Source organism: Lepidochelys kempii, chromosome 1 (assembly GCF_965140265.1).
Source record: "Lepidochelys kempii isolate rLepKem1 chromosome 1, rLepKem1.hap2, whole genome shotgun sequence".
Classification (NCBI taxonomy): Eukaryota; Metazoa; Chordata; order Testudines; family Cheloniidae; genus Lepidochelys; species Lepidochelys kempii.
Genome location: NC_133256.1, coordinates 137,205,264 through 137,233,146, shown reverse-complemented (window position 1 = coordinate 137,233,146; position 27,883 = coordinate 137,205,264). Strand labels below are relative to the sequence as shown.

Sequence of the window (27,883 nt, the reverse complement as noted above, 5' to 3'; positions counted from 1 at the left end):
AACAAAAAGACTTCAAAAACAGACTCCAATGAGATACTGCTGAATTGGAATTAATTTGCAAACTGGATACAAATAACTTAGGCTTGAATAGAGACTGGGAGTGGATGTGTCATTACATAAAGTAAAACTATTTCCCCGTGTTTATTTCCCCCACCCACCACTGCTCCTCAGACGTTCCTGTTAACTGCTGGAAATGGCCAACCTTGATTATCGCTACAAAAGGTTTTCTCCCCCCGCCTCTCCTGCTGGTAATAGCTCATCTTAAGTGATCACTCTCCTTACAGTGTGTATAACACCCATTTTTTCATGTTCTGTGTGTATATAAATCTCCTCACTGTATTTTCCACTGAATGCATCCGATGAAGTGAGCGGTAGCTCACGAAAGCTTATGCTCAAATAAATTGGTTAGTCTCTAAGGTGCCACTAGTACTCCTTTTCTTTTTGCAAGTATTTCTTGACTATCCTAAAACACTCGTACACAGTCTGCAACACACTGAGCTGCTTCTTGCTTGGCTTAAGCAACAAGAGCAGAATTTAAACTGTCATTTGGAAATGATTAAAGACCAAATTTTTTAAAGGTGGGTGCCCACATTCAATAATGTAATTTCACAGGGGCACCTAAATAAGTGGCCCGATTTGCAAAGGTGCTGAATCAAACAGTTTGCATTGGCTTCAAATTACTAATCTTTATGATGGTGAAGAAAACCTTCCAAATGTGAACCAATGAAATGCTGTCCTTCCTGAGTTTATAACACAGGCAGACAGCCTGAATCAACAACTCCAAGAGAGAACTGAACTTTCCCTATTTATCTCAATTAGAGCCCTGCACGCAGGGCCGGTGTAACCACTAGGTGAACCAGGCGGCCGCCTAGGGCGCCAAGATTTGGGGGCACCAAAAAGCTGTGCCCCAATTTTTTTTTTTTACACTATTGCTTGGGGCAGGTACCTGTCAGTCTCTAGCGCTCAGGCAGCGCCAGGGCCAGCAGCCTCTTCATCTCTGAGTCGCCCCTCTTAGGTTCCTGGCCGCTGCCACCGCGGCCACCCTTGAGGACGTGGGCGGGGGGCGCCACCGCGGAGGAGATGCAAGGGGCTGGGCTTGGCTGGGGCCCCGCACCTGCTGGCCAAGAGCAGCAGGAACCGGGTGCCACTCGGGGGGAGCTGGGTGGCCCGAGCCCAAGGCAGCGGCAGCCTCTGTAGCCGGGAAGCCTAAGAGGGGCGACTCAGAGATGAAGAGGCTGCTGGCCCTGGTGTGGCCCGAGTGCTGGAGACTGACAGGTACCTGCCCCTAAGCAATAGCTGTATTGCCAGGAGTCCTGCTAAAATGAAATTCAGAAATCCCTGCGGGAGTACAAAGAGAGAAAGATGAACATTCTGCCACTAACTCTTCCTCCCTAGAGGGAAGTATGTATGCAGGAGACCAAGCAATCAGTCAAGAACATGAGCTCAAGATAGGAAATCTGGCAGTTACCAAGTGTTTGGGAAGGAGCCAGGAAAACAGAGTCGGAAATGAGGCACGCAGCTATTGAGGGGCCATTAATAAACTTGAATTTTAAGGCACAACTGCTAAGACAGGCCCTTGGGGTCAGTTTGCTTAATCAAGGATATCTTCATGATTAAAAGGATGAGAAACTTCAATTTTTTTTAAAAGGGCAAACCCAGATTTGCACTAATACCTAAATGGTTAACCACTGAGATTTATAAGCTCTACTGAGACCTGATAAAGTTTTCAAATATTCAGAGTTCTGCAAGGAATAGTTTTAGGAAGGCTGGGTGGTTAATTTTAAAGGCACCAGTTCTCACTGAGGTTAAATGAAATGAAGTTTCTGGACCAAGCAAGCGATTTTTGACATATGCCATTCCAGAAATAAAACTTTCTCAGATGATAGGGGTGGGAAAGAGAAGGAAGCTACTGGAAAGGAAAGCTACTTCCAGCCTGAACTGTGGAGCCAGTCCTATAGCATCATAATTCCTGTCACAAGGTCTAGTTTTCAAAATTGCTGAGCACTCATTGACTTCTCTGAGCATTATGGGTACTCAGCTCTTGTGAAAATGAAGACTGTTCAGAATCATTACCGGCAAGATATAATGTTTACTTTGAGTTTGGGAAGGATTTCCATCAACAGTTATATTATTACCAACTTCTACCAATCTAATGTACAGAAAAAAATAGAACTTTACAATATGCTATATTACAGAATGTCCTTTGTGCTTAAGAAATTAATAAAAGATTTTTTAATTCTATTAAAAAATAAAAATCAGAAGAAAGGTACAGTAGATGAACCTTTTTGACAAGTTCAAATCCTAATTTGGATGAATTTTGCAAATAATGGTCATTAACCCATGCGATCATTTTTTAAAAGTAATTTTATTATAAAAAATTATCACTAGAGTGAAAGGAACATTACCAGTGAAATGAAATAATAAAACAAATTTAGGCTTATTTTGGTAAGAAAATTGTTTAGCTGACAAGTTCTTTAAAAAATATATATATACATATATATATAATTTTAATTTTTTTATAAAACATGAAAATTTTCTCCTCTTACCTGTTTTGACAGACAAGTGTTGAGATGGTTTAAAATCCTTTGGTATTGTTTTGGCAGTAGTGCTTATGTTCAGAGCTTAATTAAAAATAAATTGAAAGTTATTTTAAATTAATTATGTACTTGAAAACAAAAGTCAATAGCTCTCAACATTGATGAAGGCCCTATTAATAATATTTCATACATGCTGAAAAGAAATGTACACACATTAGGTAAATTATTCCTCAAACCAACAGTGTGAAGTCACTATTATCTTTATTTAATTATGATGATGATAATAATAATAATAATAAATAATAATAATAAAAAAGTGAGGCATAGAGAGCTCTAGGCCCAAGCTGCCAACCGATCACAAATTTTCGGTGCCTCAGCTTTTGGGTGTTTAACTTGAGAGACCGAGTACACAATTTTCAAAGGTGCTGAGCACTTGCAACTCCAGTTAATGGAACTGAGCATGTTCAGTGGTCAGTAACTCTGAAAGTTAGGACCTAAGCATCTCATGCTAGAAACCTAAAAACTGAGGCATTCAAAATCTTTTGATAACTTGGGTCTAAGTGACTTGCCCAAAGGCACACAGTGAGTCAGCAACCAAGCCAGGATCAGAACCCAGGAGCTCCCGGTCCTCTGGGCTTACTCCTCTAGCAAAGGTTTAGATCACAATATCCCTTTTCCACCAACACCTAAAACATCCCACATCAAGGACGTGAGCAAAACAAAAACCAACCAAAAAAGCTGTACTCGTTTTGCTGAGAACTGTATTATACGGGATCACTATGGATGAAACTCACTTCATTGCAATATGTCCTGAGTAAAAGGAATTTATGTGGACGTAGTCTGCTACCTCATTCCCATCTCTATTTCTACTACTATATACGTTTAAATATACAATTAAGTGACAATGCAGAATTGATTTATCTGTGAGATGATGGAAATGAATGAGAATTTGTTTCGCTTAAAACATCCTGAGCTACAGAATTCTGACTCCTCAAAGTAAAGCTAAGCAAATAATTGATTTTTCAGTTCAGAGGCCAAACCGAAAAATTTCGGGGGGGGGGGGGGGGGGAGGGGGATCTGTTTCCATTTTAACAAAACATTGCGTTAGACCTCAACAAAATGCAAAACTGAAAAAAAAAAAACCCCACTTTTTCAGCTTTTCATTTTGTTCCGGTTGAACAAAATGTTTAGTTTACCAAAATGAATTTTTTGTTCCGAATCATTTTGGGGTGTTTTAAAATAACAATCTCAAAATGAAATGCCATTTCAAAATGAAAAATCAAAACATTTCAAAACCAAAAAGCAGAAATAAAACATTTTAATTTTCCCCCTTGAAACAGTTAGGCAAATTCGCAAAAAGTTTCAGTGCCTCAAAAGTGCATTTTTGGCAAATTTACTATTTGACAAAAAAATCATCCGGTTCTATCTGGGAGTTCTCCTTCCGGGCAGCACCCTGAAGGAATATTCCCTTTTCTTTTGAATCCCATTTATAGTAATAACTTAAAGAATAAGACCAAGTGTACCTTCCATGCCTGCAACTGTGCCTTGGCTAAGAAAAAGAGGTAGATTTCCATAATCATATAGAAAACAATTTGTAAATATGCATAAAGCAAAACTTCATCCTTATGGGACCATTACATACCTAAAGGCTTTCCTTGTTACCTAAGTATGTCAGCTACAGAGAATGAGGCAGATCTGAGGCAGGCCTAAAAGAAATCATCATTTGTCGTTTTATTACCTTTAAGGTCGAGATCCTGCACTCTTTACTCAAGCAAAATTCTTGTTGAAGTCTTAGGCAAAAAGTATGACATTAGGCCCATTTGGACCAACATACATTTAGAAGGTATATTTGGGTTTTAAAGGTTATGCAAATATGAGGGGTTCATTTTAAAATAACTGACCATCATTTTGTTTTTCTTCAGCTCTGTTGCTGTCAGTACGTCCTCTCTTTGGTTACTGTTACAAACCTTTCTTTCAGATTTACATAAATGCATAACTGACTGAGAAGCTAGATTTGCACAGATTCTGTTAGCAAAGGGAATTGTATAAAGCGCTTATTTACACCTAAAACCTAATGAATGAAGCAAAAAGACAAGACACTTTGCTCTCATACCTTGACTGTCACCACTATCTGCATCTTGTGTCAGGGCAGATTTATCAGGCATCTCCTCAACCGATGTCTTCTCACAGAAGAAAAAAAGATTGATTTATTATACAGATTGCTGTATCAAATATGCACAAACACTTCCATAGTCAAATGTTTAAGCACGCGGACTAACAGAAATACAGCCCAATATTCTCTCCTGCACCAGATACACTCGAAGAAGTGGGGAGGGTCATTATGAAGACAATTATAGCCTCCTGCTTCTCAAGCTGCCTCAGTTGCAGTCCTGACATTAGAAAGGGCAGCCTGGGGCAGCTATAACTTGCAACAGCTGGCTATAGTGCCTAAGGGACCGTAAGCCAGCTGAGAATTCTCATATTGGAGCAGAATTCTGCTCTGTCCTCTTCTTTCTGATGATGTGCCCCCTGTGCAAGGTGTGGGGAGCCAGCTCTATCAGCTTTACACTAGTTGAAAATTCCCCTCCACCAGAAACAGTACAATGATCAGAATAGCCTCTTTAGTCAAAGTTGGGGCCAGACTTCTCTGTCCTGTGCCTCTTGTGCGTGAGGAAATCTTCCTGATGAGTTAACTGACCTCTGGCCTACTCTTTCCTCTCACTGAATACTTCTGAAGTGGGGAAAGCTGGGGTCCATAGGGCACAACTTCCATGATCCCAATTCAGGCCTCCGTGGCAGAGACCAGGAACTTTAACCCAGTTCTGACAAATGAGGTCAACTTCTTTGATTACAGTAATACCCCATAATGTGGACATTTGCTACTCCTATAATCTCTGCTCGTTACCTCACCAAAAAGGGAGCTGTTCTGCTACTTATCTCAGTAACAGCAGTACTTGGGATTCAGTGGGCAAGGCAATGCCAGAACCCAAAATTCTTCACATGCTTACTGATGCTGTCATAGGTGCCGACTTCTGCTCCCACCAGTGGGTGCTCGACCCCTCTCTGCCCCCAGCCCTGCCCCCAATCCACCTCTTCCCCCAAGTCCCCACCCCTGCTCTACCTCCACTCCGCCGCCATTCCACCCCGCCTCTTTCCCGCCTCCTCCCTTGAGTGCGCTGTGCCCCCGCTCCTCCCCCTCCCTACCGGAGAGCCGGCAAACAGCTGTTTGACAGCAGGCAGAAGTGCTGGGAGGGAGAGGGAGGAGCAGGAACGCGGTGCAATCAAGGGAGGAGGCGGGGGGAGCTTGGCTGCCGGTGGGTGTGGAGCACCTGCTAATTTTTCCCTGTGGGTGCTCCAGCCTTGCAGCATCCACGCAGTCGACGCCTGTGGATGCTGTTATTGACAGCCAGGCCCATGAGACCAGGTTTCAATCCATTAGGCCCATAACAGTGGGTACAGAAATGTGGACTGAATTCATGGTTAGGAATTAGAGATCTATTTTATGAAGTAGCATGTGGATTTTTCGCAGCACAGTTCCTGTAGATTTCAGTGGAAGTAACATGCAAATCCATTGTGTAGGTGCTTTGAAAAAATATGGACAAATGTCAATCTCTATATTAACCATGATTGTGACTATAATACTTTCTAGTGCACATAGACAATAATATGGTAGAATAAAAAAAAAAATTGGTCACCGACTGGCTCAACAATAGAGATCGCCACATCAAAGAGAATCAACGGCTCTGAGTTGGTTGGACCTTCATGGACAGTTTAAAGTTGATTTTTTTTTTTTCAAAGGCGAAAACATTGGGGAGGAAAAGAGAAAAATCTATTACAGTTCAATAGCTTCAGTTTTCACCATCATCAAAATCTACAATGAATTTCAGATTCATGTTGGGATGCTAGAGATAAATGTTTTGAGAGCCTAAATATCCAACCATAGTGGTCTAGCTGCAATGTACTAGAGGCCCAAACTCCAGATTGGCTTTTCCCCCACCTTCTGAGTCAAGAAATCATAAAGGTTGAGGAAAAGGCTAAGGACCTGAAGCAATGCCCATTGAAGTGAATGGAAACACTTCCGTTGATTTCAATGGACTTTGGGTCAGGTGCTGTTTCAAAGAGGAGCTTAAAGCAACTGCTGGCAGTTTCATCGACCTCATGAGAAATCTGTCTTGTCTCCCAAGCTATTTGCTGCAAGGAAGTAGCACTGATGTGTGTGGAGGAGAGGGGATACAAAGGGAGAAAGTATGTAAGAGGAAAATATAGCAGACCAGAAAGAAAGTGCTGAGAGTCTCAGAAAACCAAAGAGAGAAAATATGGGCAGATAGTACTTCTTAATGTTAAAAATGAAAATGAATTGCTCCTTTACAAAACATACCGAAACTGTTAATTGATATTTCAAGTTTATTAAAACTCTCTGCCTTTGAAAGAGTCTGTTATCCACATGACCCATCTCCTGTCATAACCCTCTTCATACATAAATCCAAGAAATCATTTCTGTTGTACTGTATTTCAGCAATTACAAATAAGGATGCTCTTTAAACTACCTGAATTTATCATGGATGGAAAGGGAAGACGACAGGAAGAAAACACATAATTGATTGCATTGGTAATAAAATATGTTCAGTCTCTTGTGATCACATGTATGAACTCTATTTCCTGAATAGCTGAACCACAAATTAAATTATGAAAGTGAATCACTGCACTCCCCAGAGACAATGATGAATTACTCTCTTTCTGAATCACATTTACACAGTGTATTATTTTTCAAAATAAAAACATCAGTCAGGAAAAAATCAGAACACTTCAGTCAAAATCATTTCGAGTCAGTTTTGAGGCAAGGTTTTACAATTCATTAATCATGGATAATTGGGCACATCTAAGCCTAGAGAGCACTGGCTGCTACAGCTCAACAGAAATACTGTAGGTCACAGATTGGCGGGTGGGGGGTGGGAAGGTGGGAGAGATAGAGACAAGAAGAAAAGAGCTGATCCTGTTGATTGTCAAATGGTCTAATCAACTGCAATATGGTCAGATGACACTATCTCACCCAATAGCTAGACCTCCATAAATTCAATTTTTTTTTCAAATGAACCAGCTAATAGAGAAAAAGTATTTCTTGGCACGTTTCCAGGCAGCACTGTACACCCTCACACCAGAGAAATGAGGAAGAGAGAAGCAGAATACCCAGCTCCTCGTGAATGTGGGACCTAATTACCAAAGAAACAGCTCATAGGTTGGGGAGAGTGGAGTTATTTGGTGGTTATGTTAAGCAGGTTGTTTTACAGGGCAAGACAGAGCCTGGTGAGTTACAGACAGGGGTGCTCAAAAGCTTATCTTGAAAATTAAATTAAAAATTAACTTACAATATGGCATTTTGAAAATCTTCTGCTGTATCCCCCACTGCTAACAACTGCCCAGTGGAGGATTTCATCTTACCACTAGATAACAGATATTTTATCACTACTATTCTACTCTTAGTATTACTGCTGTGATGCTGGCAGACCCAGTCAGATCAGGGCAACAGACCAATAGACTTTTGTATTAGTATAGATCAAAATGAGTGTAAATGTATGAGTGTACTCAGGTGTTTGAACTTCATGAAAATTAGAGGAATGTTACTTGTATTATTTTCATTCATTTGTTCCTGTTCTAATGTAATAGCAAACATTTTCATTGTGTACACCCCTGTAACTAAATAGCCCAACAAAGAAATCTTGTGAAATGCCAGTGAAGGACTTAAACAGAAAATGTTAATTTCAAAGCAAGTGGCCATTATGTATGATGGCTCTTCACTCCCTGTCATCAAAAGAAAAGCCACTGTGGGTAGAGAGACTGTCAGCTTGCTCTCGGAGTGAAGAAACTACAAATATGGACTCATGGAAAGATCCTTCATCTCTGGACTGTTTGGACTTTTACAGGGAACTGTACCAGATGCAAAGCAGAGATCCCCAGAGACAATCTGGGTACCCTAAAAAGACTTTTGGGAGACTGGCAGTTTATTACATCACTGCCACCACTTAGAATTACAAACAGTGACTCACCTGTTATATTTTACCTGCTTTTAGCTCTCAATTACTCTCATTTCCTTTTCTTAGCTAATAAACCTACAGTTAGTTTACTACAGAATTGGCTGCCAGCATTGTCTTTGGTGTAACCTCTGCAGTACCAACTGATCTGGGGTAAGCAGTTGATCACTTGGGATTGGGAGCAACCTGATGTGGTGTGATTTTTGGTTTAAGTGACCGTTTCATCACAAAGTCCAGTCTGTGACTACATGGTAGAGTGGTAGAGTGATTCGGGAGTTCACATTTGTTACTGGCTTGGTGAAATCTAGTTATAGAACATACCACCAGCTTGGGATATATGCCCTGTTTTTTGACACTCTGCCCCGAGGTAGGCACTTAGGGTTATGAGCCACTGCAGACAGTGTGACAACGACTACCGCTTCTACTATACTAGGAATTTCTAAAAACATGCGATTTCATTGTACAGCAAATCTACTCATTAGAACATGGGTCTCAAAGTCCCGGCCTGCGGGCCATCTGTGGCCCGAGAACCTCCCCACTGCGGCCCGTGGAGGAGAGATGCAGGCAGACACGCTGCTGGCAATGTCTGCTGCAGGCCCAGCCCCCCGGAGTTCCCATTGGCTGGGGGAAAGGGACCATGACTAGTCGCTGCGCAGAGTCATCATCATTAGTTGCTGGGCAGAGTCAGCCATGGAGGCAGCATCACTCTTTTCCACAATGAATATAAACAAGTCAAAATATTGAACACAACCATCTGATGCCCACCTTGCTGCAATCCTGAAGGTTTCAACCGCTCAGTCACTGAGGTCAAACATCAACAGACTGACAGAACTGAAGCATTGCCAGGTGTCTGGCAAACACTAAAAACTCTGGCTGGCGAAGAACTATATAAAGTTGTAGGACAGTTTTATTATTTCTAAGAAATTTGAAATAAAAAAAATACAATATAAACGTTTTCTTTTCTGAAAACCATCTTCAGTGACATTATTGGCCCGCTGGGAGAAGTTGAGGACTGGCACTGGCCCTAAGGTAAATTGAGTTTGAGACCCCTGCTTATAGGTTTACTCCTTTATTGTGTAAACATTCAAATCCACAAACATAAATGTCACTTTCTATGGATCAGCTAAATTGGCTTATGGAATTTTATTGAGTCAGGTTATTAGGATAATATTTTTAATATTAGGAAATTTAAGAAGAATATGAAAGGAGAAACCCTGAGCTTTCTGAAGTATAAAATGAATATCTATATATGTCCCAGCATTTACACTAGCAGGGAGCAAATTTCATCACCACTCTGCAGAATTAGGAGAAGTTGCTTTGGACATCTGGGTAATAATTTGTGAAGTTAATACCTTAAAAATAATAATCTCACAGAAATGAAGGCGGATCCTGAAATCAAAGAGTTATATGAGCTAGAGCTTTTTTTTTTTTTTTTGGGGTGAGAGTTAAAATGTGTCAGCTGGGAGATATGGGGACAAACAGGGGACCTGCCCACTGACAAAACTGGTGCATCAGAATGGACCAATCATCAGGCTAGTCTGGTAGCCTGCCTCCTACTGCAACTAGCATCACAGTTATACATAATATGCATAATTGTACAGTTGTGAAAGGAAGCTTCGCCTGACCCCAGCTGCTGATTAGCTTTATACCCTGAAGCATAAGGGCTAATAACCTTCCTTTTGTTTTTCTAGCTAGTTTAATTGCAGTATTGCCCTTCATAAAAATCTAATCTTTTATTTTTATGTGAACACTTACTAAGCTATTTGCCTCAGTAAATCAATGCAGCAGCAAGTTCCACATGATCCTGGATGATAAAAGTACTGTAGAGTAAGGGCTCATCCAAAGCTCACTGAAGTCAGTGGAAAGACTCCCACTGACTTCAGTGGGACTGGATGAGGCATTACACCCTCCTAGAAATATAATAAGCCTACTGTAAGTAGAAGCTCACAGCATGCTCTGAATAAAGTGTGCGCATATTAAATACAGTCCAAACTTACAATAAAACAAACCGCAGAAAGGGGGTAAGTTAACCATAAAGACACACGCATCTCTGCCTAAACTTTTTCCTCAAGTATGGTTCTTGCTAAGGCTTTTCCCTGCATGACCTCCCCTGTCCCAGCCTCTACTTCCCTCTGCATCAGAATAAGACACTCAAATCCCTCTTATATCCTGTCTGGAGTTAAAGTGATCCATCTGCTAGCAGAAGCCAGCAATAGTTACATCTTCATATAGGGTTCTAGCACCTGAGTTTAGGGGGAATTTAGCATAATTCAGCATTCCTGTGCAGTGCCTTAGAAAGTGACACCTTGTCTCACACATATATACATTTTGAAAAAAAAAATATTTACGAGATAGTTTTTATCTTCAAAAAGCACTATACAAACATTAATCGACAACAACCCTGTGTGGCAGGGAAGCAATAGTATCCTCAGTTTATAGACCCGGAGACTAAGGGTATGTCCACACTGGCAGAGTTACAGCACCGGCTGTTACAGTGCTGCTCAGAAGGCACTGAAGGGAAACCGCTGTTGTGTATTCACACTGCCAGCTGACTGCACAATAGCGTGTTCACACTTGCGGCACTTGCAGTGGTATTCGGAGTGGTGCACTCTGGGCAGCTATCCCACAGAACGTCTCTTCCTCTTCTGCCATTAAGAGTTGTGGGAAGGCGGAGGGAGTTGCAGGGCTTCCTGGGTCCTGTCTCAATGCCCCGTGATACATTGCTTCGCATCCCAGCAATCCCTGTGCTTCCGTCCACATTTGGCACCATCTGCGCGCCCTGCCTCTTCGATCTGCAGAAATGGATCCCGCACTGTTGACCAATATGTTGCTCGCTCTCACTAACACATCACGAGTGGCAGTGGAGTTATTTCTTAAACTAAACTACAAAAGCAAGAGGAGTTTCACATCGATCTCGTCACGCGTAATAGCTACGACACGAGATTGCTTGTGGCATTCACGGAGATGCTGACCACAGTGGAACGCCACTTCTGGGGGTCAGTGAAACAACCACTGAGTGGTGGGATCGCATTGTCATGCATGTCTGAGATGACGAGCAGAGGCTGCAGAACTTTCGGATGACGAAAACCACACTCATGGGACTGTGTGATGAGCTCGCCCCAGCCCTGCGGCGTAAAGACATGAGAATGAGAGCTGCTCTGTTGCTGGAGAAGTGTGTGGTGATTGCACTGTGGAAGCGGGCTACTCCAGACTGCTACCGATCGGTTGCTAACTGGTTTGGAGTGGGAAAGTCGACCATTGGACGAGTGTTGACAGAAGTGTGCAGGACCTCTAATTGCATCCTGCTCCAAAAGACCCTGACTCTGGGCAACATGCGTGACATTGTGGATGACTTTGCACAAATGGGCTTCCCTAACTGCGGAGTCGACAGATGGCATGCATATTCCAATTCTGGTACCAGACCACCTAGCCTCCAAGTACATTAATCAGAAGGGGCATTTCTCTAGGGTTCTCCTGGCGCTTGTGGATCACTGTGGGCGTTTCACAGACATTAACGCAGGCTGGTCTGGAAAGGTGCATCATGCACGCATCTTTTGGAACACTGGCCTGTTCAGGAAGCTGCAAGCAGGGGCTTTCTTTTCAGACCAGAAAATCACTGTAGGGCAAATCAAAATGCCCATTGCGATCCTGGGAGACCCTGGCTACCCCTTAATGCTGTGGCTTATGAAGCCATACATGGGGCACCTTGACAGCAGCAAGGAGCTGTTCAATGATAGGCTGAGCAAGTGCAGAATGACTTTTGAGTGTGCTTTTGGCCATTTAAAGGCCCACTGGTGCTGCCTACATGGGAGGCTGGACCTGTCCGATAACAATATTCCTATGCCTACAGCTGCATGCTGTACACTCCATAATATTTGTGAAGGGAAGGGAGAAAGCTTAACTCAAGGCTGGACTGCTGAGGCTCAGCGCCTGGAGGCTGAATTTGAACAGGCAGAGACTAGGGCTATTAGAGGGGCGCAGAGAAGGGCCAAAAGGATCAGGGATGCCTTGAGGCAGCAATTTTATGCTGAAAGCCACTAATATTTGTTGCTATGCTCAGGAGTGCAGTGCTTGTAATGCTAGGAGGTGATTGTGATTGATGCAGACGATGCACTATGAAGGTTTAAGAAAATTGCCTGTTACTTTGCAGGGCTCTGTTTGCTTTCAATTAATGGAATAAAGATTGCTTTCAAACCAACACAATTCTTTTATTAAAAACAACAACTGGAAGAGAGAGACTGTCAGGGTTCCTTCCCCACTCTGAACTCTAGGGTACAGATGTGGGGACCCACATGAAAGACCCCCTACACTTATTTTTAATCAGCTTAGGTTAAAAACTTTCCCAAGGCACAAATTTCGCCTTGTCCTTGAACAGTATGCTGCCACCACCAAGTGATTTAGACAAAGAACAGGGAAAGGACCACTTGGAGTTCCTATTTCCCCAAAATATCCCCCCAAGCTCTTACACCCCTTTTCCTGGGGAGGCTTGAGAATAAACAAGATGAGCACAATCCAGCCTTGGATTTTTAAGACCCAAAAAACCCAATCAGATTCTTAAAAAACAGATCTTTATTAGGAGAACAAAAAAAAGATAAGAGAACAACTCTGTAAGATCAGAATGGAAGATAATCTTACAGGCAGTCAGATTCAAAACACAGAGAATCCCTCTAGGCAAAACCTTAAGCTACAAAAAGACACAAAAACAGGAATACACATATTCTCCAGCACAGCGAATATCACAAGCCAAAACATTTCTAGCTAGATTATTTACTAACTTTACAGGAGTTGGAGGGCTTGTATCCTTGATCTGTTCCTGGCAAAGGTATCACACAGACAGACAGAAGCCTTTTCCCTCCCCCTCCAGATTTGAAAGTATCTTGTCTTCTCATTGGTCATTTTGGGTCAGGTGCCAGCCAGGTTACCTGAGCTTCTTAACTCTTTACAGGCAAAAGGACTTTGCCTCTGGCCAGGAGGGATTTTATAGCACTATATACAGAAAGGTGGTTACCCTTCCCTTTATACTTATGACAGAGACAAACAAAAAAACCACATCAATACTGTGGGGGATGGGGGAATGGAGGGTCCCAGGAGGAGGTGCGGCCCCAGGATGGTTAAAGATTTGTGTATGTCCAGGTATCACATGGAACCTTCTCCTTTGGAGTACAGTGCAGCGGGTACTGTACTTCAGCAGGGCTAAACTGCAGAGAGATGGGTGTTGAGTGCAGTGGGTACTGGGAGTCCGCAGGGCTGGACTGTGACGGGGCAGGCATGGAATACCATGGGTACAGACTGGAGCCAGGAGGTTAATAAGAGTGTGTTGGTGGTGTCTGGGGGGGCGCATGGGAAAGAGTTTTGTGACAGCAGCTGCAGGACAGGGCAGGCACGGAGCTGCTCTGTTTGCAGTGGCAGTAGCGCCTGGAGATTGTCCGCTTGGTGCTCCATAACTTTTAAGAGTCGCTTCGTGGCTTCATTCTGGCACACTGCGTTCTCCTTTCGGTCCCTATTCTCGTTATTCCGGCACTCCTTCGATTCTTGTTTTTCGACAGCGGAGTGCATCATAATCTCACGCCGAAAGTCCTCCTTACTTCTTCTTGGCCGCTTTCTAATTCTGTGCAGCCGTTCAGCCGGCGATAACAAAGAGGGAGGGCTGGACTCCCAAGGTCATATCTGTGAAGTCGAAATGCCACAGTTTACAGAAGCAGTATTGTTTGCAACACACAACACTGATTCAGTGACTTAAAACACAGACACTATTCACATACCTGTCATTAACTGGCTGACCGAGGCAAGCACACATGAGCCACAAGACCCCCAAAGTGGTGAGTAACTGCAGAGGCAGGGGAAATCAGTGTTCCAGGACCATAATACTGTACACTGGGAACGTGGCTCTTGGGACAGCCAGCACTGTAGGGGGGGCCTGGTAATCATTCCTGTCCCCACATTTTCCACAGGCTGTGTTCATTATGGAAGATATCTCGCTTTTGATGGTGAGCAGGGAATCAAGGGAGGATCTTCTCCAAGACTGCTGCTTCTGCCCTGGCCCTTATGTGGCACATCTGTGGAGAGCAATGGTGTGTCCCCCCAGTGACACCAGAGTAGTGCAGGAAAGTTACCCTTAATGGGGCAAGAAACAAAGCAGCTCTGCCAAAGAATCTGCGGCAGAAGATTGCCCAGTATCTCCATGAGAGTTTCCTGGAGATCTCCGAGGCAGATTCCTGTGTTGTGAGGGAGTCAATCAAGAACCTGTTCTGCTGCTCAGATTAGGCATGTGGTGGTATCATACAGACACAAACCTGCTTTCTGCAACCCTCCTGCCCCCAACAACTCGCCTCAGCGATTCCCAAAATCAAAGCCACTTGCCAGGGGCCTCCTATCCTGTTTGTTCTTCGCCAAGTTCTGACAACTGTGACTGGCTAGCCTCCTCCGGGGCAAAGAAGAGCTCCTGGTTGCATGCATCTCTGACCTCTGAGTCATCCTCTGTCTCTGGGTCACCCTCCCGTGCCACATCCTCGTCCAATATTTCCTCCTCCTGGCTCGGTCCACCCTCGACTGGCAGGCAAGCCACAGAAGTATCCACAGCGGCCTTTGCTGTGGAGGTGGGGTCATCACAGAGTATCGCGTCCAGCTCTTCATAGAACTGGCAGCTCACGGGCACAGCTCCGGAGCAGCCGTTTGCCTTCCACGCCTTGTGGTAGGCGTTCTGTAGATCCGTCACTTTGACCCTGCACTGCAGTGTGTCCCGGTCTTGGCCCCTTTCTGTCATGCATCATGAAATCTGTCCGTAGATATCATAATTCCTATGTCTGGAGCACAGCTGGAACTGGACAGTCTCCTCTCCCCAAATGCTGATGAGGTCCAGCAGCTCAGCGTTGCTCCAAGCAGGGGATCGCCTGGTGCATGGAGCAAGCATGGCCACCTGGAAAGATGTGCTGAGACCACTGCACGCATCACTGAGCAAACAGGAAGGGGACTTTCAAAATTCCCACACAATTTAAAGGGTGGGGCTCACGGTTGGTCACCTGAGGGCAGGGCAGTAGAGTTCAAACCGATGACCAGAGAGGTGAGAAAAGGCATTGTGGGACACCGCCCGGAGGCCAATCGCAGTGCTGTAATCGACCAGGGTGCCTACACTGTGCAGGAAATGGCCCAACTTTATTATCATGCACATTGTGTAAAGAGTTGTCACTTTGGATGGGCTATCACCAGCAGGAGAGTGAATTTGTGTGGGGGCGTGGAGGGTGAGAAAACCTGGATTTGTGCTGGAAATGGCCCACCTGATGATCACTTTAGATAAGTTATTACCAGCAGGACAGTGGGGTGGGAGGAGGTATTTTTTCATATTCTCTGTGTATAAATAAAGTCTGCTGCAGTTTCCACGGCATGCATCCGATGAAGTGAGCTGTAGCTCACGAAAGCTCATGCTCAAATAAATTGGTTAGTCTCTAAGGTGCCACAAGTACTCCTTTTCTTTTTACACTGTCACTGCAGCACTGTACCCCCAGTGCAGAAAACTGGGTGATTTTTTTTTACAGTGCTGCAACTGTGCAGTTTCTGCTCACTAAGTGACTTGTCAGCCTGTACACCTCGGGAGTTACTGCGCAGGGAGCTGCTTTACTGTGCAGAAACTTGCCAGTGTAGACAAGGCCTGAGGTAAAAAAGTTGAACTGCCTGAGGACACATAGGAATTAAGTGGCAGGGCCAGAAAAAGAGCTCAGAAGTTCCTGACTCCAGCTGCTGTGCTTATTCCTTTTGGCCAAACTGTTTCATCTCTCATATGAGCAAAACCAGAGATGGTGGGAGCAAAGAAAAGTCACACACACAATTGGTCACAAAAATTATAATTGTCTAGATAAATCTATAAAGATCAATGTGGAAAATCATACAAAATACTTTAGTAAATAAAAGCAAAGACAAAAAATACTCTGTGGCAAAGAAGATTTTAAATGTATTGTGCTGATACAGTACTAATATGCAGTTAATATTTTATTAAACTCTGGTAGAGGAGCAGCAAGTATGTGTTTTCAGCATGACTTCTGCTTAAGCTGCAAATTAATAAACATATATGCTAATAAGTCAAACTGTCAAGGGACTGATTAGTTTTCCAACACTAAAACACAGTGAAAAAGTTCTAGTGAAGTGTTGGTCTGTGGCAGAATCTGGCACCCCACTGTTAATCAACCTCACAGCATGTGAACATATTAATAGGACCAGAAATCTGTGCTTCAGTAAAAGACCTACCTGCACTTCTAAAATAAAAGCACCATTTTCAAAAACCGATAGCAATGCTATTCTGAATCAAGCTGATGTACCCAGAACATTGCCCTGTGAGCAGAAAGGGCACTGGTAAGATCATATATAAGTAGTCCCACGAGATAAACATGATGATCACACCATGCAAAGTGAGACTAAAACTCAGCAATATTATGAAACATTGCCTATTGCCTGATGGTGATATTGCACAGTTGCATTTGCTAAGAGAAGAGCTGTGTTTTGACCATGGAGTTTTCCCCATAACAAGGGGGAGGATGAAGTGACTGGAGAACAGCCTTACACCAGCCCTGGGACTGAGCTGGTATAACGTACCATTATTATTTTATTTGGATGCAGAGTTTGAAGGGACTTCCGCAACAGCAATGCATGCCAATTTTCAGAGGCCTAACAATTCTGAGCCATAGCCCTGTCCACAAATTGTCACTTGATTCACTACCCTAACAAGCTAAGACCTTCAAATGCCACAGCTTACAAACTCTGAATTGACATACCCAGGTGCAATGGGATGGCAACAACCATGAGGCGGGTAAGGTTATTCCAGGTTTTAGGCCTTTAAACCTCTCAAGTTTACAAATTTCATGAGATTACTTACTTTTCTAAAGTTCTTCTGACTGAATTATTGTCCCCTTAACTCAGTTATTTGGCCTGTACTTATATTGATATAAAAATACCACTCTCTTTTTAGGCAGTCCATCAGGCCTGGATTAGTCCAGGGCTGGGTCCTGAACCTAGGGAGGTGCCAGGATCATTCAAAAGTTAGATGTGCTGATCCACTACTGGTACCTAGATAGACTGTGGCATTATGACCGGCAGTGGAGGCAGGTAGCATGGACTGGGGTGCAGCGGCCCACCACCTCACAGCCGACTGGGTGGCGATATCTCCATTGGTGGCACTAGCAGGACCATGGATGAGATATATTTCACAGGGAAGCCAGAAGGAACTTGGGACCAAGATTTTTGGAAGCACTCTGTACCCAGCAGCTCCCATTGCTCTCTTCTTCTCCATGGGAGCTGCTAGGTGTGGAGAAATTTTCAAGTGCTGCCCGCTTCATTTAGATACCTGAATGGGGGCTGAGCGTTTTTAAAAATCTGTCCACTGAAGTGAAAAAGGGCAGAGCATCAATTCCCGCTGTTCCAGGTCACGACAGAACAAAGTCAAGCAGGGGAAGGAGGATGCAGCAGGCAGCACATGCTTACTTAGACCTGTAGACCCAAACTGTTGCTACATATTGCACCAAATCTGGGGTCTCCAGAGACTGGGGGGGGCAAAGACCAGAACAGCTGAGAAAGGTACATTTTATTCCCTTTCAAAGGGATTTCTGGGGACAAAATGGGAGTTGGGGCTCTGAAATAGGAAGAAAGCATCTTTGAGGAGGAGTGTGCTGCCAAGGTGACAAGGCAGAAGGGTTTGTAAGGAGATCCTGACTAGAACTAAGCTTGTCCCTGACAAAGGCCAACATTTTGGCCAATACAATCCCCAATAGCATTAATATACCCCAGTCTATCTGGAGTCCTCTGATCAATTGCCTTCCACAGCAGCACAGATCTTCTTTCCCATTGTTTGTTCCAACCTCAGCAAGGCAAGAGCTTGAGAAGAAAAGAATATGCAACTTTCTCCCTGCATTTGACCCACAGACTTCCAACTTGTCACAGCATAGAGTCCTCAGGAGGAGGATGTAGACTGTGTCGCTCAGGCACACCTGTTGAAAGGAGGCCGGTCTACCCCCTCCAGTCACTGAATGAATTGCTGAAAGAAGAACAGTAAGATGGACAAAAGGCAATCTTAAAAACAGATAGCCCACTTGAAAATTCCACAGATATGTATGATGTAATAATTGCTAGGTGGTCTACTAATGTAAATTCCTTAATGTAACTATAGTCCTCGGGTAATTTTCTTACCTCAGTTCGATTAAAGTCCCTGGTCTGTTGACTAACTGGCAATGAGTCAGAATAAGAATCCAATAATGCGCAGTCACGTTTAGGCTTAAGGGAAGCTGGAGGGAAAGCAAAGATACATGTCTTTGTTTAATAACACACATATTTTACATGTATTAGATTATTATTTTTCTTCCCCACCCCTTCATACTGCATCTGATCTGGATAACAAGGTGATAAGTACTGTACAGAAAATCATTTTCTCTTGTATTATTTTTAAGTAACAGCATGTAGTGATGTATAAGTCTAATACATTGTAGAAACAATTGGGTGAAATTGAGGACAGATTTTGATACTATTCAGCCACCCAAAAACAACGGTGACTGAAGTTTTATTTGTGCCTTTTCTTCAACTGATCTAGAGTCAATACAGTTGGCATTACAGACTGGAGTGTTAGAACTATAAAACCTATTTGACAGGCCTGCAACTTCCTGTTTGTGTTATCTAGAATGGAAAATGTATTAGAACCCACACTACGCAATATAACTAAATGTCAGCGAAAAGCACGAAGACTAATCACAACACTTGCTTCAGTCTGTATCATCTTTAATAGTTTTCAATCAGGTAAATACTGGGAGCAGGAGAAACCTTAACAAATTGCAGGGTTGTAACATTTGCAACACCCATGTTTTTGTTCTATATACACAGGCCCTTCTGCTAACACTCCTCATGGATTAGTCCCTTTAAACCATGAAGCATCTTGGTAGCTAGAAAACTATTTTTCTTAAGATTAATATGTTGAGTAGCAGAATAACCAATTCACAAGTCCAGTTTCTGATTAGCATCTGGTCCCTCCAAACAAACTAAGCTTTTACAAATCTGTATTAATTTAAAATACAGTTAGGTTACTAGACAGGGCAATCAGCTTTATGTTTTTTTATTTTAATTCAAGAAAAGCTTTCAAAGCAAAACACAGTGGGTCAAGTTCTTAATGGGAGTTACCCCAGCACAGAATTTAGCCCTGAACTTGTAGTTCACAAAACAAGCCATGTAAGTAGCAAAATTCATTCATCCTTAAATGCTTCTTTTGCAAGTCATTTTTTTATTTTAAACTTTTAACATTTCGATCAAATGCAGAAAATTCTGCTTGAGCCATATGAGTAAAGGACTCAGTCTACCCCATACTGGACTTAATACAACAGGCTAATGAGAACTGCTATCAAATAGACTTACATTCCTAAATGGCCAAGCAAAACCTTGATTTCATAGACATTAAACTATGGTACAGGACTTCTCCCATAAAAAATGTTTCATACCGAGTTGTCATAAATTCTAGCGTTGTACTTGGAAGTGGGTATAAAAAGGGTCCATAACATATATGGGGAAGCACACCCTACTGCTTTATTTATTTATTTATATTTGTATTCCAAAAGTTGTTGGTTCAGAAGCCTGTACTGAGTGTGATTCACTGTGCAAGGTTTTTTTTTTTCTATACACACTTCTCCTTTCAAAAATCTCTATCTTTATCTGTGAATCTTGTCTAAGTAGAGCTGTATTAGCTAAATGTCAAATCCCTCAACTACTCTGCCAATATCACTGCTAGAATTAATGGTTAGCCCTTGAAAAGCTTTGCTGCTTAAAAGAAACAAAACAGAGCTCATTTAGGAAGATAGAAGGCCACAGTGCAAACAGGGGAGCTCAGAACAAAAACTAGGTGCAAAGAAGAGGAAAAAATATATGGGAAAAAACCTCCCAGGCAACTGTCTGCCCTACTTTTTAAAATGTAATGTTTGGAGTTACATAGAAGATGCTTACAGAGGCATGCTGATTTCAGTTATTATTAATTGTATGTATTATAGTACTGCCTGGAAGCCAGCACCCCATTGTTCTAGGCACTGTACAAATATGTAATAATGGGACAGTCCCTGCCACAAAGAGCTTACAATCTAAATATATAAGACTATAGACAACAGGTGGCTACAACAAGCAGATCAGGAAGCACAAGGACACAGCGAGACACCATCGGCCAGGACGATAAGCAGCCATGATCTTCTCCCTTTTTTTCTCCTCATGTATTTTTTTTCATTAAAATTAAGTAGATATTAGAAGTGCCAAACTGACATAATGAAAACTGAGGTCCTCTATCAACAGATCAGATATTAGATGGACAGCAACAATGCAAGCTTCCCCCCACCATCCTGCCAAAGGGTCTCAACTATGACCTGGAGGAAACGCCTCAAAGGGTAGAGAAACGCAGACACACTATCCGTGCTCATTCAGTCCTTGCTCTGTGCTCAAACTGTCAGTAAAAGGTGCTAACTAGTGCAAACTGTGGTGATGACTTTTCTTTTTAATATTGGAACCTTTCTTCTAGCCAGGAACGAGACAGAGACAACCAAATACGCTTCATGTAGGTCACCAGACTACTCTCAGGCCAGGTCTACACTACAGACCTAGAGCGACATAATTATACCGCTAAAGGTGGTGAAAAATTCACCCCTCTGAGCGACATAGTTATACCGACCTAACCCCCCATATAGACAGTGCTATGTCAGCAGGAAAGCTTCTCCTGCTGACATAGCTACCCCCTCTCAGAGAGGTGGATTAACTACGCTGACAGAAGAAGCTCTCCTGGCAGCATAGGAGTGTCTTCACTAAAGTGCTACAGTGAAAAAGGGCAGCTGAAGACAAACCCTCGGTCATTAGCAGCACAAACTAGCTTCTAGCTAGTGACCTAGACGTGTCAGACGTATTCCAGTATTGTCTTCCTGAGCTATCCATTTTCAGTTGTCCCTTCTAGAAAAGTCCCAAACTATGTAATAGGGACAAAACCATTAGTCTCCACTGAAATTTTCTACTGAAAAGATTCTAAAACCCTTTAATTTTACAGAAAATTGTACTAACTCTAGAGGATTTTGATATTTTTAAACTATCCTATAAAGTTCTCTTGTAAGGATATGTAATTGCCTATTAAATTCTGTGAGATGGCTTAAAGAGCCTAGAGAAAAGTTATCTATTAAATACTATAATACTTTTTGATAAGATTTTTTAAATATTCTTTATTCGTAGGATGACAAACATTCTGCAATAGCTAGAAACAAACCTGTTTGCAATTTAGCCTTTTGTTCTCAAATTTGCAGTGGAAATGCCTTTAGTTAATAAAAGCTTGGTGGATATTTATGAACAGCTGGATGCACTTCAAGTATTTGGTTTTAATTCAAGACAATAGGAGGAAGCCAAGAGAAAAACTGAAGACATGGAGATGAGGAAGGCTAGCTTAGAAAACACACAACCTGATTCATGCCAAGTGAGAGGTTCACAGTGCGGTCAGAGAAATGCCCTATTACTACTACTAATTCTTTCTATTACAGTAGCACCCAGAGGCCCTAATCATGACATGCTCAAGGTTCCACAGTGAAAGGCACTGTATAGAAAGACAAGATCCCTGTCTTGAACAGCTTACAGTCTAATTTAAAATGAGACTAGAAGCGAGCATAACAAACAGGAAGGAGATCCTGAGGGACAGAAGATGGAGGCAATAGTGATAATGACACACGATTATGCAGACTAATCATGAGAATATCTTGAAGGCTGATGTTTCATAAACAGTTTATACCACGGGTGGCCAACCTGTGGCTCTGGAGTCACATGCAGCTCTTCAGAGGTTAATATGCGGCTCCTTGCGTAGGTGCTGACTCCGGGGCTGGAGCTACAGACGCTAACTTTCCAATGTGCCGGGGGGTGCTCAATGCTCAACCCCCTGCTCTGTCCCAGGCTCTGCCCCCACTCCACCCCTTCCCCCAAGGCCTCTGCCCCTTCCCCCAAGCTTGCCATGCCCTTGCTCACCCCCCCCCCGAGACTCCTGCGCACCGCAAAACAGCTGATCACAGCAGATGGGAGGCGTGGGGAAGGAGGGGGAGGCACCGATTGGTAGGGCTGTCGGCTGGAGCTGGGGAAGCTTATGGGGGCCTGCTGACGTATTACTGTGGCTCTTTGGCAATGTACATTGGTAAATTCTGGCTCCTTCTAAGGCTCAGGTTGGCCACCTCTGGTTTATACCCGTGGATATGAAGATGGTGGATTGTAGAGAACAGGAATCTGACAGAAATTACTTCAGTGAATTGATACATGGGGGACATTTAGTTTTTTTAACTACAACTTGATTTGCTCTTTTCCTCTCCTTTAATAGTGCCAGCAAATTTAATGGAGATTTTATTAGCTCTTATATATTATCCCTTAGCACTGTAACTATTATCAGTAATTAATCCTCCTCACCCGAGAAAGCTGTGCACATTTTTTAATGGAAGGGTATGCACTTCAGTGTTAATGTGTAATGAAAATTGACAACATATGTCAATATCGCTCAACTGTACCTCAGTAGTGAGGTATACTACACATTGTAGACTCATTTATCCCCATCCCACACAAACTGGTGAAATCTCACTGTTAATTATAAAATATTAACAATAGGAATGGCAGATCAGGAAAATGAGTTATAGAAAAATTTGAGCTCTGCTAAAACCAGTAAACATATACAGCATTCAAGATAACCTGTAAAGCAGGTCAGTAATATTCCATCATTTCAAACATGCCTCCAAGAGTCATTAGGGCAAGACAACACATAAGCTAAAAGTCACCTACTTCATATGTGAAGTCTTGTGACATCCAGATTTGCCACAGATCTACTGACATCTGCCACTCCTAGCTATGCCTCAGGTTAGTAGAATCTAGACAGTAGAATTCTAGTAGACTCTAGTATTTCAACAGAACATGGAGACAGCCTATAGGGAACAGAGACTTTGGGGGTGGAGGGGGTCCCCTCAAGTTCCCTTCAGACCCCACTTCAAATCCTCGTACTGTCTTTCTCTCCCCTCAGCCGATGCCCAAGGGGATCTTGGAGCAAACAAACAAACGAAGAAAAGTCCTCTCCCCTCTTTCTTCCCTTATAGGGGAGAGGAGACTATAGAAAATTGAAAAGACACAAGGGTGACCTGGAACTTAGGCAGTCTTCCTGGGTCAGCCCTTAGATCTTAATCTACCCGAGGTCCACCTCCAGCCCCTCCTCAAAAGGTGTGCTGCTCTGAGGCTGGGCCGTGCAGCTTCAGAGAAGTGAGACTTATTGCTGTTTCCCTTTGGGCAGCATGACAAAGTTCCTCCTCTACCTTGGTGGGTCTTGCGCTTATTGGCGGATTTGCTTGCCTTGGAGCTTCACGGCAGCCCTCAGCTTGGCCATTTTTCTGAACCCACAGTCCAGTTCGACGACTCCTGTGTCTGACCACGAGTTGGGAGGTTTGTGGGGAATCCGAGCCCGCCCTCTACTCCGGGTTCCAGCCCAGGGCCCTGTGGAATGCAGCTATCTAGAGTGGTCCTGGAATAGGCTGTGCAAAAGCTACAACTCCCTGGGCTACTTCCCCATGGCCTCCTCCCAACACCTTCTTTATTTTCACCATAGGACCTTCCTCCTGGTGTCTGATAATGCTTGTACTCCTCAGTCCTCCAACAGTCCGCATTCTCACTCTCAGCTTCTAGTGCCTCTTGCTCCCAGCTCCTCTCACGTGCACCACAAACTGAAGTGAGCTCCTTTTTAAACTCAGGTGCCCTGATTAGCCTGCCTTAATTGATTCTAGCAGCTTCTTGATTGGCTGCAGGTGTTCTAATCAGCCTGTCTGTCTCAATTGTCTCCAGAAGGTTCCTGATTGTTCTGGAACCTTCCCTGTTACCTTACCCAGGGAAAAGGGACCTACTTAACCTGGGGTTAACATATCTGCCTTCTATTACTCTCCTGTAGCCATCCGGCCCAACCCTGTCACAGCAGGCTTGTCTCAGCTGTCTGGGCCGGGGCAACCTTCTCCCTGTTCACATCCCCCGCCCTCTTTCCTGTGGCAGGTTTTTCCTTTTGAACATCCACGCCCCCAATCAGCTCCAGAACAAGCCTTGCAGGTGTGCCTCATTGGTGCTGAACAGGCCCAGAGGAGCTTATTACTCCCCTCTTTGTCAGTGTACAGGTGTGCTCCTTCACAGAGATATGCTGCTGCTCCTTTTTTAAAAAAAAAAATTATTTTTTGGTTCTTCTTTAGCATTTTCCCTTTAAGCATAACTAAAAATGAATATTTTATCAAGCTACATTGAGAGGTACTACTCAGCTTCTAGCTAAATCTTTGTCTCTTACTAAAAAAGGCTGTTCTGGGTGACTGATGAGTTTCTGAAATGGTACAGGAATATCACAGCCTCACCTGGGTGAAGGTAATCTGGCAGTAAGGTCTCCGGCAGCGTATCTGGCAATGGATAACCATTCTTCCTAGCAACAATGAGGTGAAATGCAGCACAGAATTCTGGCAGCGTCAGCGCTCCATCACAGTCTACATCACTCAGCTCCCTGTGAACATGGTATTCACATTTTTTGAGCCACTGCAGGAATGAAGCATATACATACACACACACACAGTATATCCTTTATGTAAAAAGGTAACAATTCCCAAGTAAGTGGAATTTTTTTTAAAAATACTGTTTATTTTTTTTAAACATTTCCCTTTGAGAAGTGGAACAACCTGACTTTCCAATACTAGGAAGATTTTATATGGGAAAAAAGTGCTTTCTCTTTATGCCACATCATCCAATATTTTCTATCTGGTATTTCAAAAGCTGAAATTTGTCAAGAAATTACATTTGAGTATCCAAATTCAATCTCTCTTTCCGAAATGGTGTTGACAACAGTTCGGTTGGTCTATGCTAGCACTTAAACCCTATTCGGTAATGTTTCAGGCAGACCGATCAATGCAAACAGTTTTCAGAAAGTGCTTAATTACCAGGTGTAGACTGGCCTTAAAAGCTGCACAGCCGGATTGACTAATGCTGGTGGCAGTTTGGAATGTTAGCATTAAACAGCCCGTTAGCATTGCTGTCAGTTTAGTTTTAGGGCATGGCTACACTTGCAGATGTAGAGCGCTTCGAGTTAAACCAGCCTTCAGAGAGCGCAGTACGGAAAGCGCTGCAGTCTGTCCACACGGACAGCTTCAAGCGCGCTGGCGTGGGCACATTTGCAGCACTTGCAGCGACATTGGGAGCGGTGCATTATGGGCAGCTATCCCAGCATGCAAGTGACTGCAACATGCTTTTCAAATGGGGGGGGTGGAGTGTGACAGGGAGTGTGTTGTGTGTATGTGGGGGGAGAGAGACTGGGTTTTTGGGGGGCTGAGAGCATGTCAGTATGCTGTCTTGTAAGTTCAGACAGCAGCAGACCTCCCCCCTCCCCCCCCCTCTCTCTCTCTCACACACAGCATTCCACACTAATGGCTTGGTTTGTCTCGAAGCAGATAAGCAAGCCAGCTGTCAGAAATGGAGCTTTCAAAGGGCATATCCGCATTCCTGCAGCAATTCAAAAATAATGACAAGACTGGCCACTTGACTTAAGGGAATTATGGGACATGTAGAACTGATCAGTGAAATTGTTTTTAATTGTTCACTTTATTACTGTAACTTCTTAAGCAAAGTTTTATGAATGAAACAACAACTCGCTAATTGAGTTTCACCCTTTAATCCAATTGCTGCTTAAATCACTGAAATTTGCACTGTTTCAACCTTGTAACTTCTGCTCACTGTTTGCCATTCCTTACACTTGTCCATATTATAACTCAAACTCCATTTTAAAATGCTCACTCCATTTTTGCAAAACCCTGCTGTAATCTGATTAGTTTAGTTTAGACGTGTGAATGAGGTATGTATGGATGATGGAATCAACCTCCAGCCCCAGCCTGTCCTAATGAAATAAAGTGTAAACACCCAACAGCTGAAGATGCAGACAACAGCCCTGACAAAGTAGGAGGAGTCCACCCTCAAAAGAAAAGAACAAAAGTACAATTGAAGAAACATCAAAGCCAGGTCCTAGGCTGAAAGTCATGTCTGCAATTGATGGGTAATCAATCACACCGAACCCAGAGGCAGTGTGACACAGCAAGACCTATAGACTCTGGATTCAAACTAAAGCCTACATAAAGGATGGATGAGATGAAAGACTTTGGAGGGTAACATTCTGCTGCCAACATGGAAGGGCATCGGTGCATGCCCAACAGAGACCCAGCTCTTCCTTGTGCCCAGCTTTCCTGACCAGTTAGCCGCCACAAGCTACAAACCCAAGCCACGAACTCAAGCTACATTCAGGACTGGTAACTATACAGCAGCTGCAGAACATGAGGGTGGGGGGGGTGTATACACATCGGTATTGGATATTAGTTAGTGGTCATAAATCAAATTGTGTTGTAATAAGCATGACATCTTGTCTTGTCCCCTGAAACAATCCTGTGTAGTTTTGTCTGCATAACAGACGTTTTCAGAGGCTGATCAGAACGCAGTAATGCAACACCTCGTTCACACTGGTGGCGCAGCGCTCCAGCGGGGCCGCAGCAAACGTTAGTCCACTCGCCAAGGTGGAGTACCAGCAGCGCTGTAGCCGCGGAGTCAGAGCCATTATGTGCCTTGCCAGTGAGCTAATGTGCCCGGGGGCTCCTTCATTGCGCTGTAACTCGCAACTGTAACCAAGCCCTTAGTTTAAGCGTCAAACAACAGCAGAGGAATTCAGAAGCACAGGAATACAGTTTCATAGCATACACCTTCTGGAAAATATTAGAATTCATTTAGTATTACTATAATGACTAAAATAGAGCAATAGTTACTTCATCACTGTTTGAAAGTGAAGGGACAATGTTTCAAGCAGTCAAGGTTACAGTGAATAAGATTGAAATGCTTCTCAATTTTAGCAAAGGAGTTTTTGCCTGATGAATTATATCATGCAAGATTTCAAATTGCTCCTAGAAAGGAACATTTTATTTTGTTATGCTATACAGAGCACAATTAATGTTAGTAACATAAATAAAATGTTTTTGGTTATCATAGTGGGTTAACCAGTTTTTCTTAAATAACTTTTAAATTAAATTCCAGTGCTTATTCTTCTCCAGAGAATGTTTCTTTAGCCCTTTTTTTTTTCATGATTCACAACTAGCTTTGAAACTATTCCAGGCAAATTCTCTGAACCCAACAGATGTTTGGGCTCTTGCAAGCTTTTCTTAAAATCTGTCTTCATAAAAGTATATAGATAAAGTGAAATAAAAGTTCTCTTTATCAGCATTTTTGGTGAATGTTTAGAAAAGTTTGTTCCTCATGTCAAGATAGGATGAC

The 27,883-nt window shown here is 43.1% G+C and overlaps 1 protein-coding gene across 8 annotated transcripts in view; it reads right to left on the bottom strand.

The window, feature by feature from the left end:
* The window catches only part of REPS2 (RALBP1 associated Eps domain containing 2), a 144,424-nt gene that overhangs the window by 50,290 nt on the left and 66,251 nt on the right, over positions 1 to 27,883 (bottom strand). For all 8 annotated transcript variants that reach the window (XM_073356118.1, XM_073356140.1, XM_073356151.1 and 5 more), the window contains exons 8-11: positions 24,946 to 25,088; positions 18,737 to 18,831; positions 4,651 to 4,717; positions 2,547 to 2,621 (exon numbers count right to left, since the gene is read on the bottom strand). In XM_073356118.1, coding sequence (XP_073212219.1) covers positions 2,547 to 2,621; positions 4,651 to 4,717; positions 18,737 to 18,831; positions 24,946 to 25,088 — 380 coding nt within the window. The remainder of the gene's footprint in view (positions 1 to 2,546; positions 2,622 to 4,650; positions 4,718 to 18,736; positions 18,832 to 24,945; positions 25,089 to 27,883) is intronic.